The following is a 14,291-nucleotide window of genomic DNA, read 5'->3' as shown; positions in this document are numbered from 1 at the left end:
GGTTCAATACCTGTGCTGTCCTCGACTGGGAGACCCATGAGATGATTGTAGTTTTTTGGTTTCTCTCCCTCTAAAACCAGAAATAAATTATTTCAAATAACAAACTGGCTTTACTTACAAATTAGTAACTATTATTATTGTTATAATTAATGTAGAATGATATAAAAGCCCCGTGGATATTCTCACAGATATATTATTAACCCTGTTATTAGCAGGACAATATACATTGGTCAAATTGGTTATGGCTCCTGAGTGGCTCCAATTCTCCAGCTGTATCCACTGAGATAGCACAATGGGATTTCAGTTCTCCAGCTGTATCCACTGAGATAGCACAATGGGATTTCAGTTCTCCAGCTGTATCCACTGAGATAGCACAATGGGATTTCAGTTCTCCAGCTGTATCCACTGAGATAGCACAATGGGATTTCAGTTCTCCAGCTGTATCCACTGAGATAGCACAATGGGATTTCAGTTCTCCAGCTGTATCCACTGAGATAGCACAATGGGATTTCAATTCTCCAGCTGTATCCACTGAGATAGCACAATGGGATTTCAGTTCTCCAGCTGTATCCACTGAGATAGCACAATGGGATTTCAGTTCTCCAGCTGTATCCACTGAGATAGCACAATGGGATTTCAGTTCTCCAGCTGTATCCACTGAGATAGCCCAATGGGATTTCAGTTCTCCAGCTGTATCCACTGAGATAGCACAATGGGATTGCCTTGCAGTTCTCCAGCTGTAACCACTGAAAGTGGTTCAAGGCACGAGGGCAGGGGGCACAGGATGGTCCGCAGAGCCGCGCACAGATGACCGACTTAGCCCATGAGGAAGAGAGGAGGAGGAGGGGGGGGTAGAGCCCCACCCCACCACACTGACAACACTTTAAGGCGCATTACACTAATAATGGCGCTGACTAGGGAAACGTTCCCGCTGTTCTGTTTTAGTGCCAGTCTGCACGTTCAAACTAAAACAATGTAACTAATAATGGCATCTTTATGCTTTCGTTAATAAAATAATGATAAAATACTCTTTCAAAATGCAGATGTTTATTTTTTTAAGGCTCCAATAATGAATTACTATGGAAATAAATATCACTGAATTACATAAATATCCTCCAATCCTCTATATGTAATTATTGGCGGGGAGTTCGATTATATTTTTCGATATATTATAGTCCTACCGTAGACGATATGAGTCTCACTAGTGTTGAGTAATGTGCTATTAAAAGTGGTGTAGGTCTTATTTATTTAAAGAGCCTATTGAAGTTAGAAGCAATTGGATTTGAAGCAAAAGCCTACAACTATTTTAGCACCATTTCACGCTGCTCTGAGACAAGCATGGGGACTGGTCATGATAAATCAATAAGATTTCTATTTTCACTGAATCTCTGTTTGGGTATTGGTTAGACTAGGATTAGAAAATTAGAGGGTAGAAATGTTATGTTCTTAGTGTAACCTTTATTTAACCTTTATTTAACCTTTATTTAACTAGGCAAGTCAGTTTAGAACAAATTCTCATTTACAAGGACAGCCTACTCCTTCCTCTCCGTAGGGGAATTGAACCCCGGTCTCCCGCGTGCCCGTATTCTCTAGTACAGCCACTATTGAAGGCTATCAAATGCGTCTCAAAGATGCCCTCTGGTGGTCAAACTAACACTAACTAGCATTAATGGTACCAGTGGTTCACACTTAAATAACGTGCCATAGAATTCTACGGCACCATGCAAGCTGCGCCGCGGTACGCTGCAACTTTACAAGGACCCACTATACTAAGCAGCTCATGTTATAGACAGAAGCGGGCTACATGGCAGACCAATCCGAACTCATCTCTCGGCATGTCCAGCCCATCCATTATCTCAGCCAATCATGGCTAGTGGGAAGGTTACTGTTTTTTTCCATTGCTAAACCAACTAGGCTCGTAATTTAACAATTTTATTTGTATTTACAGATGGCATACACATTTGTTTTTAAGGCACATGAAAGTTGTTCCTGAAGGCATTTCTGCCCCAAAAAAACACATTTTGGATACAATTATTTACATGCCTAATTATGTAATTTTATAAGAAATACTTTGATATATTTCTGTGATTGTTGCTTTTTCCAATAGTTTCTTCTTGGGGTCAAAATGACCCCAGTTGGTTATCGATGTACACTGTAAAAAATATATATATATATTTGTTTCAACTAACTTTTAGTTCCACAGACTTTTTTGGTTTACTCAACTTTTTGGTCAAAGTGTTAGCTGAACTTAACATTTTTAGTTGGCCCAAACAGCTCCAACATGAGAAAACATAGATACAAATTCTATTAATTTTAAAATGATCTTTTTGCTCAAATTGTCTAGTATGTTCATTCAACTAGAAATTATTATTGTTGTGTATAACCAGTTGCACAGCCTTTTTAAAATAATTTTTCATTGAATAAACATGAGACAGGTTGAGCAAACACATCATTTTAAATTGACTGAACGTTTTCTCAAGTTGGAGAAAAATTTTGGCCTACATTTTTTTTGGAGGTTTCAGTTTAACACTTAGTCTGAAAACAAAACAAAACCAAAAAAAAGTTCTGGAACCAGTTACTTAATAATAATTAGTTGAAACAACTAAATTTGTGGGTGTTTTTCATTTTTTTTTTTACAGTGTATGTAAAATATGTTGCTAGCTTGGTGGTTAAAGACTCTGTGGAAGATAGGCACTTTTCAGTAAACATGCAGTAAGCTTTCTGAGGTGATTCACAGTTCGTTCAGCATGCTCTCTACTGTGTTGTTAGTTGTGCAGAATGACTGAAGAAAGTCCAGAAGCCTTTCAGCATGTCAGCAGGAAGTCTGGCCTACAGATCTGGACCATCAATGTAAGTCACAAGTCTTTCTAAATACTTCATATTGTAATATACTGTACAGATGTAGGATCATCATTTGATCACCCTGTTGCAGGATAACTTTTCTGCAATGCAGGACATTTTAAACTTGTAGTTTACTTGAGGTTTAAAAAGGCTTCTAAAGTTTGAAATTTCCACTTTGAAATTGTAGACTTGGTTTTCCCTTATGAGAAATATATCAACCCCTATAAAAAACGTTAATACATTTTAATTCACTTAATAATTCACATTTCCTGTTGCTGCAGGATTATTTTCCTGCTGTAGCAAACTGGATCAAATTAAGATCCTATATCTGTTTATACAGCAGTCTCCACTGGGTTATACAGCGGTCTCCACTGGGTTATAGAGCGGTCTCCACTGGGTTATACAGCGGTCTCCACTGGGTTATACAGCAGGCTCCACTGGGTTATACAGCGGTCTCCACTGGGTTATACAGCGGTCCCCACTGGGTTATACAGCGGTCTCCACTGGGTTATACAGCGGTCTCCACTGGGTTATACAGCAGTCTCCACTGGGTAAAACAGCAGTCTCCACTGGGTTATAAAGCAGTCTCCACTGGGTTATACAGCAGTCTCCACTGGGTTATATAGCGGTCTCCACTGGGTTATACAGCGGTCTCCACTGGGTTATACAGCGGTCTCCACTGGGTTATACAGCAGTCTCCACTGGGTTATACAGCGGTCTCCACTGGGTAATACAGCGGTCTCCACTGGGTTATACAGCAGTCTCCACTGGGTTATACAGCAGTCTCCACTGGGTTATACAGCAGTCTCCACTGGGTTATATAGCGGTCTCCACTGGGTTATACAGCGGTCTCCACTGGGTAATACAGCAGTCTCCACTGGGTTATACAGCAGTCTCCACTGGGTTATTCAGCCATCTCCACTGGGTAATACAGCGGTCTCCACTGGGTTATACAGCAGTCTCCACTGGGTTATACAGCAGTCTCCACTGGGTAATACAGCGGTCTCCACTGGGTTATAGAGCAGTCTCCACTGGGTTATACAGCGGTCTCCACTGGGTTATAGAGCGGTCTCCACTGGGTTATACAGCAGTCTCCACTGGGTTATACAGCAGTCTCCACTGGGTTATACAGCGGTCTCCACTGGGTTATACAGCAGTCTCCACTGGGTTATACAGCGGTCTCCACTGGGTAATACAGCGGTCTCCACTGGGTTATACAGCGGTCTCCACTGGGTTATACAGCGGTCTCCACTGGGTAATACAGCAGTCTCCACTGGGTTATACAGCGGTCTCCTCTGGGTAATACAGCGGTCTCCACTGGGTTATACAGCAGTCTCCACTGGGTTATACAGCGGTCTCCACTGGGTTATACAGCGGTCTCCACTGGGTTATACAGCGGTCTCCACTGGGTAATACAGCAGTCTCCACTGGGTTATAGAGCAGTCTCCACTGGGTTATTCAGCCATCTCCACTGGGTAATACGCGGTCTCCACTGGGTTATACAGCAGTCTCCACTGGGTTATACAGCAGTCTCCACTGGGTAATACAGCGGTCTCCACTGGGTTATAGAGCAGTCTCCACTGGGTTATACAGCGGTCTCCACTGGGTTATAGAGCGGTCTCCACTGGGTTATACAGCAGTCTCCACTGGGTTATACAGCGGTCTCCACTGGGTTATACAGCAGTCTCCACTGGGTTATACAGCGGTCTCCACTGGGTTATACAGCGGTCTCCACTGGGTTATACAGCGGTCTCCACTGGGTTATACAGCGGTCTCCACTGGGTTATACAGCGGTCTCCACTGGGTTATACAGCGGTCTCCACTGGGTTATACAGCGGTCTCCTCTGGGTAATACAGCGGTCTCCACTGGGTTATACAGCAGTCTCCACTGGGTTATACAGCGGTCTCCACTGGGTTATACAGCGGTCTCCACTGGGTTATACAGCGGTCTCCACTGGGTAATACAGCGGTCTCCTCTGGGTAATACAGCGGTCTCCTCTGGGTAATACAGCGGTCTCCACTGGGTAATACAGCGGTCTCCACTGGGTTATACAGCGGTCTCCACTGGGTTATACAGCGGTCTCCACTGGGTTATACAGCGGTCTCCACTGGATAATACAGCGGTCTCCACTGGGTAATACAGCGGTCTCCACTGGGTAATACAGCAGTCTCCACTGGGTAATACAGCGGTCTCCTCTGGGTAATACAGCGGTCTCCACTGGGTTATACAGCGGTCTCCACTGGGTTATACAGCGGTCTCCACTGGGTTATACAGCAGTCTCCACTGGGTTATAGAGCAGTCTCCACTGGGTTATACAGCGGTCTCCACTGGGTAATACAGCAGTCTCCACTGGGTTATACAGCGGTCTCCACTGGGTAATACAGCGGTCTCCACTGGGTTATACAGCGGTCTCCACTGGGTTATACAGCGGTCTCCACTGGGTTATACAGCAGTCTCCACTGGGTAATACAGCGCTCTCCACTGGGTTATACAGCGGTCTCCACTGGGTTATAGAGCAGTCTCCACTGGGTTATAGAGCGGTCTCCACTGGGTTATACAGCAGTCTCCACTGGGTTATACAGCAGTCTCCACTGGGTTATACAGCGGTCTCCACTGGGATATACAGCAGTCTCCACTGGGTTATACAGCGGTCTCCACTGGGTAATACAGCGGTCTCCACTGGGTTATACAGCGGTCTCCACTGGGTTATACAGCGGTCTCCACTGGGTTATACAGCGGTCTCCACTGGGTTATACAGCGGTCTCCTCTGGGTAATACAGCGGTCTCCTCTGGGTAATACAGCGGTCTCCACTGGGTTATACAGCGGTCTCCACTGGGTTATACAGCGGTCTCCACTGGGTTATACAGCAGTCTCCACTGGGTTATACAGCGGTCTCCACTGGGTTATACAGCGGTCTCCACTGGGTAATACAGCGGTCTCCACTGGGTTATACAGTGGTCTCCACTGGGTAATACAGCAGTCTCCACTGGGTTATACAGCAGTCTCCACTGGGTTATTCAGCCATCTCCACTGGGTAATACAGCGGTCTCCACTGGGTTATACAGCGGTCTCCTCTGGGTAATACAGCGGTCTCCTCTGGGTAATACAGCGGTCTCCTCTGGGTAATACAGCGGTCTCCACTGGGTTATACAGCGGTCTCCACTGGGTTATACAGCGGTCTCCTCTGGGTAATACAGCGGTCTCCTCTGGGTAATACAGCGGTCTCCACTGGGTATATTACACTGCCTTAGTCTCAGATCTAATGCTGAGATGGGACTATTATGACAGTTTTCTTTGGTGTTCTGTCATGCTGTTCTTGAAATATAATATTCTGTTGTTTAATATAATAATCTGAAAGTATCTTGTTGTTTTTAAGAACATGAAGATGGTTCCTGTACCGGACCAAGCTTTTGGGAACTTCTTTGAGGGAGATTGCTACATTGTCCTCTATGTGAGTATTGCTACATTGTCCTCTATGTGAGTATTGCTACATTGTCCTCTGTGTGAGTATTGCTACATTGTCCTCTATGTGAGTATTGCTACATTGTCCTCTACGTGAGTATTGCTACATTGTCCTCTGTGTGAGTATTGCTACATTGTCCTCTATGTGAGTATTGCTACATTGTCCTCTGTGTGAGTATTGCTACATTGTCCTCTATGTGAGTATTGCTACATTGTCCTCTGTGTGAGTATTGCTACATTGTCCTCTATGTGAGTATTGCTACATTGTCCTCTATGTGAGTATTGCTACATTGTCCTCTATGTGAGTATTGCTACATTGTCCTCTGTGTGAGTATTGCTACATTGTCCTCTATGTGAGTATTGCTACATTGTCCTCTGTGTGAGTATTGCTACATTGTCCTCTATGTGAGTATTGCTACATTGTCCTCTGTGTGAGTATTGCTACATTGTCCTCTGTGTGAGTATTGCTACATTGTCCTTTGAGCCTTTAGCCTGGTACCCTGTAGACATTATCTAAGGGTCGTTCCTGAATTCCGGTGGCATTTGGTCATGGCATTTTGAACACTTGTTATTAATTGTTATGTATTTGGGTATATCTTCGCATTCTAACTCAACTAATTTGAAAGCTTAACGACTTTAAATAATGTGTATCATTAAGATAACATTGAGCCACCAGTATGAGTAATAACACTAATCTGACATTTTAGGTAAATTAGTATTTCCTGAAATGGAGGCAACTATGGTCATCAATTTGGTAAAAAATATTTACTAAAGTGATTTAATTCATAATTTTGCTCACAATATTTTTTTCCCTGACTAACACCAAGTGACACTTTAGATGTAGACACAACAATGGTGTCCTCAAATATATGACTATATATTATATAGTATATTATATACTAAAAGGGTGTGATTATCATATCATTTAGATAATTTAACATGGACTCCTCCCCCGATAACACTGGAGAAAATGCTGAAGGTCCTTCTATACTGCATCTTTGAAATCAGTGATTTTCAAGGTGGTAACACCAATGACAGAAAACGTAACGTTATGACTATAACTACTGTTCCCTGAAGGAGGGAAGGTACAACATACTACAGGGGAGTCTCACTCTCGCCACTTCCTGTTGAAGGATTTACACTCACTCCTGACAAGGCCAAAGAAATCCGTGCCTCGCTGGAATCCTCGTCTTCCACAGTTGATAAGTGTGATGCTTGGATTCATTCCTTCAATTTAATACCGCTCTTCACCAAGCCCAGGAACGGGTGCCGGGGGGATCCCCGTTAGGATCCCCGTTAGCTAAGGCCGTAACGTTAGCTAATCTTCCTGAGTTCCTCGTTTCCCTCCTTCAGGGAACAGTAGTTATAGTCATAGCGTTACTTTCTCTTTCACTCAGTCAACTTCGGTACAACATACTATGGGAAAATATAATCTCTCCCCAAATGGATACTAAATGAAAAACGGCCTACGGCAGACCACCCAGACCTCGATATTGTACACACACGCACGCTGCCTGGAGACTTTTCCCCTGTCCCAGTCATAAGCACGCTACAGGTTACACTGGGAGCAGTGTCGTCCAAGTGTTAAAACCTCACAACAGTGTGTGGTGATGCCCAACTCGCTGCAGCAAAAAATATATCCTATAGTCAACCTTTTAAACAACACTCAAGATGCTGCCAGCCCCCTGGTGGAGTGGGAGCCAACACCACTAGGTAACCTTTGACCCTTGCTGCTATATGCCAGGGAGATAGCCCCTTGCTGCTATATGCCAGGGAGATAGCCCCTTGCTGCTATATGACAGGGAGATAGCCCCTTGCTGCTATATGCCAGGGAGATAGCCTCCGCAATCCAGTGGAAGAAACACTGCTTAGGGAGCGCCCTGCCGCCAGCTGAATTAGATAAACAGACAAACCGTTCACAGGACCGTACATCCTTGGTGTGTTAACCTCTTATAGATGTACTTGCATAAAGCTCGCACCGGACACAGGAAGAGCAACCTCTGTTGCTCTTCAGAAGCAAAAGGAGTCGAAAAGGGAAATATCTCAAAAGCTAAGAACCTGTAGGATCATAGCCATGACCTTCGGTGCGAACTGAGTACTGGATAAAGCGTGGAGGTCCCCAACACATTAAACCGAGGCCAATGCCATGAGCAGGGAGGTTTTGTAGGAGAGGATATTCAGATCCACTGAGATCAAAGCGGGCACACAGTGCCTCCAAAACCAGTGCCACGTCCCATGTGGACGCAAATAGTTTTAGAGACTGGTCTGAGACGACGTACACCTTTCAGGAATCACACAACCAGGGGATGGGCCCCCCTGGTGAGGCTTCGTCAACTCCCACCTGACCCGCTGAGATAGCGGCCATGAACACTTCTAAAGTGGAGAATGACCGCCCCTGCTCAAAGGATGTCCCTCACAGAGCTCTGAACAGGAGCGAGATCCTTTATCTTGGCACCAGAGATCAAACGCTTCCACTGTAAAGATCTATGCGCTAACGATAATTTCCCAAAATCTGGGAGACCACCTATGGGAGTAGCCTCCACTCCCGAGAGAGAGAGAGGGCCACATCTGGATAAAAGAGCTGCACCCTAGTTGAGGTAGCTGGGGACTTGTGTCGCCCAAAGCTCCCTAGCAATAGGGAGTGATCCAAGGTTAGGAGGAAACAGAGTCTCTCCCTGTCTGTAGATGTACACCCCCCCATTGGCAGCACAAGTCTACACCTGTTATATTCACTGCATGTGACAAATAACATTTGATTTGGTTGTGAACCTGAACCTGGCTTTTTAGCCTTCATCGTTACAGTCACTCACGTTAGCCATCTTACTTATTGCTATCGCCTGGCCGAGCAATTCAAAGAAGAAGTCATTGTTCACTTCAGCACACAACGTCCAGGGGGTGAGCACACTCTACCGTTAAGGGACAGTTTAGTTTGGTGCAATGTTTTTTATTTGACCTTTATTTAACCTTTATTTAACTAGCCAAGTCAGTTAAGAACAAATTCTTATTTTCAATGACGGCCTTCCGGGGAACAGTGGGTTAACTGCCTTGTTCAGGGGGCAGAACGACAGATTTATACCTTGTCAGCTCAGGGATTCAAACTCGCAACCTTTCGGTTACTAGTCCAACGCTCTAACCACTAGGCTACCTGCCGCCCCAGGTAGCCTAGTAAGACAGTCTTGTGTCCAATGGTTTGTTTTAGTAGCGTGACTCGTTCCTGTTCACACCAAGGTGAAGAGCGGAATAATTGAAGGATTGATTCCGAGCCTCGCAGTGATCAACAGGGCTTCCAGCAAGGCACGGATTTCATTGGCCTTCTCAGACATGATTGTAGATCCTTCAGCTGAAGTCGTTGAGTCGTGCGACTCCCCCATAGTATGTTGTACTGAAGTTGACTAACTGAAAGGCAACTGAGGGGCACACATTGCAATTTAATAGCAATGTTGTTGTTTTTTGTATCTATACAATATATTAAATACTTTTGTTCACTGTCTAGAATTCAAAATACTAGATAGATACCTGTAAAAGATTTCGCTACATCACCAACCCAATCCCAGTATATAATCCATATAAATACATGTTTTACAGAATAAAGGACTTACATATGCTTTCATATGAAGTATCAGTTAAATAAAATATGTATTAGTTTCGTCATTTAAAAGTGTTTCTACATGGTGCCAAAGTCAAGAGACAGCATTTACCACCGCAATTGAAGAATGACCCCTCAAGAATTACCCCTATGGCAAATGTGTGTGTGCAGTATACAATTTGAACGATGTGTATCTGTGTCATGTAAATGTATGTGTGTGTAACAGAATACTATATACAGCACCAGTCAATGCCAAGAGTGTGCGAAGTTGTCGTCAAGGCAAAAGGTGGCGACTTTGAAGATTGTCAAATATATTTGTTTAACACTTTTTTTGGTTACTACATGATTCCATATGTGTTATTTCATAGTGTTGATGTCTTCAGTATTATTCTACAATGTAGAAAATAGTAAAAAATAAAGAAAAACCCTGGAATGAGTAGGTGTGTCCAAACTTCTGACTGGTTCTGTGTGTCTGTGTGTGTGTGTGTGTGTGTGTGTGTGTGTGTGTGTGTGTGTGTGTGTGTGTGTGTGTGTGTGTGTGTGTGTGTGTGTGTGTGTGTGTGTGTGTGCATGTGTGTCCGTCCAGCGGAGTCAGGCCTCCAGTAACTCCATGGACATCCACTACTGGATCGGTAACTCGTCCTCTCAGGATGAGCAGGGAGCGGCGGCCATCTTAGTGACTCAGCTGGATGAGTTCCTGGGGGGCAGTCCTGTCCAGCACAGGGAGGTACAGGCCGCGGAGTCCTCCAAGTTCAGGAGCTACTTCAGGAACGGACTCATGTGAGTGACCAATGGTGGATGGAAATAATATGTATAATTCATATATTATACTACACACACACACATACACACACTCACAACCACACACACACACACACACACTCTCACAGGACTCTATATACGAACTCACACACACTGACACTCCAACACACACACACACACACAGTTAATTTGCTCACACACACACATAACGCGCAGACACATTCATACTCAGTTGCGATTTCAGCATGTCAATCTTGGGTAAACTCAAACCTGCCAGTGACAACACAACACAACACTAAACAATACATTAAATGCCCTGTAACGGTGACAAAACGAAAGCCCACATAAAGCTATCCTGACAGCCGAGCTTTCTTTCCAGAATATGTATTATTTCACAAGATAAGATTTCGTAAAGTACGATTGATTATTAGAATTGATTTATATTATTTCATGAATCGAACAGTCGAAACATCAGCCTAAAGCCTCAGCTGAACTTGATGTGTAAAACACTGTCTGTCTGAAGTGGTGTTAACTCACTGTCTATCTGAAGTGGTGTTAACACACTGTCTGTCTGAAGTGGTGTTAACTCACTGTCTGTCTGAAGTGGTGTTAACTCACTGTCTGTCTGAAGTGGTGTTAACTCACTGTCTGTCTGAAGTGGTGTTAACTCACTGTCTGTCTGAAGTGGTGTTAACTCACTGTCTGTCTGAAGTGGTGTTAACTCACTGTCTGTCTGAAGTGGTGTTAACTCACTGTCTGTCTGAAGTGGTGTTAACTCACTGTCTGTCTGAAGTGGTGTTAACTCACTGTCTGTCTGAAGTGGTGTTAACTCACTGTCTGTCTGAAGTGGTGTTAACTCACTGTCTGTCTGAAGTGGTGTTAACTCACTGTCTGTCTGAAGTGGCTGTTTTGCCATACAATAACGGTCTACATTTGGGTCGAGTTAAAACATTGTTACGCAGAACAATTGTAAAATATAATATTTGACATGGACTAAGGACATGGACTAATGACTCATTACTTAATAACTGTATTTCGTTCATAAAGCGCTTTTCACAATCCCCTAAATGTAACATTTGTATTTAAAAAATAATTATTGTGATAGAATGAAAGCATAGCAGAACACGCTTCAGTAGTTGAACTAAAGATAAATGAGCCATAAACATACTGCAGGCAAAAAAGCAAATGCATTAGAAAAAACTAACTAAAAGTCCATTTAACAGAGCTATAAATAGTACCTTAAGAGCATATTAGCATTGGAACGAGACACTTATGGCTCATCCAGCCATTAATTCACAGGAACATCATCAACCAGAGGGAGGGCTGTGCTTCCTCCTATTACTTCTCCCACTACATACAATACTAGAGTTTTATCCACTATTGTTCAGTGGAACAAAGACAGTCTTACTGCTGGGGGATTCTGTTCCTAGCAGCTGATACACTGTGGTCTGTAGGAATTCCCATGCTGGGGAACAATGGGAAAGTTGATATCAAACACATAATAGGACTTGAATCCAGTAGCCCCAAGCAGTGTACCTTGCTCCAATGCCTGTCCACTAATGACTGTAAACACGTGAGCCAACACAAATGGGTAGGGTCTGGTCACCTCCGCCTGGTGCAGGAAACTCCACCATGTCGGTCCCAACCTGTTAGAGATTTCATTTGATTTTAGAATATGAGGACTTGTGGTACACTGACAATGCCATTACACACAATATATTTGGTATATTTAATGTCCATTTACATCAATCAACTCCCTGTTTGATGCCTTCATCTTCCATTAATTTGGGTTTGGGGCTCATAGGTTAATTTACACACTAACACTAACCAGGTTTCCTTCCAACCATTTCATGCTGACGAATTACCTGCCGCATTACAAAAGTCACAGGCCGGGCTGAGGAAATATATGAAATGTCAATACAATTTTATAAAAATGTTTGTTCGACATGGTGGGATGTTTTTTTGTTGTTGTGTCGTGTAAATTAATTAATGCGAGAAATGGCAGTGGAAACTTCATTATGTGCAAATATTGATATAATAACCGTCAAATCAAATCAAATCCCGCGATATGTTGTGTGTCTCCTCCCACTACGACTCGGGAAAGCAGTTTATTACAGATTAAAGAAACTTCACAGCGTGGTGAATGTGCAAGGGGAGGAGCTTGATGCTACTTTCCAATAAATATTCATGGTCTTATTCTGGTGACATGAATATTGATTGATGTTTGATAAATACAAATTATATTATTACTTATTCATAATAATGGCATAGTAGACAGCCACACATTTTGTTACGTTACGGCCTTATTCTAAAATGTATAAAATGGCTGTTTTTCCTCATCAATCTACACACAATACCCCATAATGACAAAGCAAAAACAGGTTTTTAGGAATTGTTTTTATCACATTTACATAAGTATTCATACATTTTACTCAGCACTTTGTTGAAGCATCTTTGGCAGCGATTACAGCCTCGAGTCTTCTTGGGCATGACGCTACAAGCTTGGCAAACCTGTATTTGGGGAGTTTCTCCCATTCCTCTCTGCAGATCCTCTCAAGCTCTGTCAGGTTGGATGGGGAGCGTCGCTGCACAGCTATTTTCAGGTCTCTCCAGAGATGTTCGATATGGTTCAAGTCTGGGCCACTCATTGGAACAAAGGGGCCTGAACCATGAAAAACAGACCTTTATTCCTCCTCCACCAAACTTTACAGTTGGTACTATGCATCCGGACAGGTAGCGTTCTCCTGGCTTCCTCCAAACCCAGATTTGTCCGTCGGACTGCCAGATGGTGAAGCGTGATTCATCACTCCAGAGAACGAGTTTCCACTGCTCCAGAGTCCAATGGGGGCGACCTTTACACCACTCCAGCCGACACTTGGCATTGCGCATGGTGATCTTAGGCTTGTGTGCAGCTGCTCGGCCACGGAAACCCATTTCATGAAGATGCTGACGAATAGTTATTGTGCTGACGTTGTTTCCGGAGGCAGCTTGGAACTCGGTAGTGAGTGTTGAAACCGAGGAAATGTTTACGTGCTTCAGGACTCGGCGGTCCTTCTGTGAGCTTGTACCAACTTCGCGGCGGCGTCATTGTTACTACGTTTCCACGTTTTCACTTCACAATAAATTTGTGTTGCAAACTGTTGCAAACTGTTGCAAAGGTGGCATCCTATGATGATGCCACTTTGAAAGTCACTGAGCGCTTCAATATGGGACGTTCTACTGCCAATGTTTTGTCTATGGAGATTGCATGGCTCTGTGCTCGATGTTGAGCTGGTTAGTATGTCTAGGTAATCCTGTCTAACGCAGCTTTTAAACATTTTTTTTTTATTGTGTAGTAAAACAGCATAAGTATTGCTCTCCACTTTCTGGAGGACCGATTTTTGAAATCATTGGAATTCGAGTATGATAGCTAAGGAGATGGAGAAATCACTTGTCTCCGGATTACATCTTCAAACTAATCCACTAATTTTAAGTGGTGTCCAAATACTTTTGGTCATGTGGTGTATTTAGGGTGTGTTCCTAAATTCAGTCTGGAGTTCTGGAGTTCTGGAGTTCTGGAGTTCTCGAGTTCTAGAGCGAGTTCTAGAGTGTGCTCTGGACGATCATGAATTCAGAGTGTTGTCAGATTGTCATTTAGT

General features: G+C 43.5%; 1 protein-coding gene across 1 annotated transcript in view; it reads left to right on the top strand.

Annotated features, from left to right (window-relative positions):
- Nucleotides 1-14,291, top strand: part of vill (villin-like) — a 71,542-nt gene that overhangs the window by 12,515 nt on the left and 44,736 nt on the right. Inside the window, exons 2-4 of the mRNA XM_045710717.1 lie at nt 2,770-2,850; nt 6,220-6,294; nt 10,478-10,671. Coding sequence (XP_045566673.1) covers nt 2,779-2,850; nt 6,220-6,294; nt 10,478-10,671 — 341 coding nt within the window. The 5' untranslated portion in view covers nt 2,770-2,778. The remainder of the gene's footprint in view (nt 1-2,769; nt 2,851-6,219; nt 6,295-10,477; nt 10,672-14,291) is intronic.

This window comes from Salmo salar, chromosome ssa29, assembly GCF_905237065.1.
Source record: "Salmo salar chromosome ssa29, Ssal_v3.1, whole genome shotgun sequence".
Taxonomy (NCBI): domain Eukaryota; kingdom Metazoa; phylum Chordata; class Actinopteri; order Salmoniformes; family Salmonidae; genus Salmo; species Salmo salar.
The sequence above is the reverse complement of the archived record's forward strand: the minus strand, read 5'-3'. Positions and strand labels throughout refer to the sequence as shown.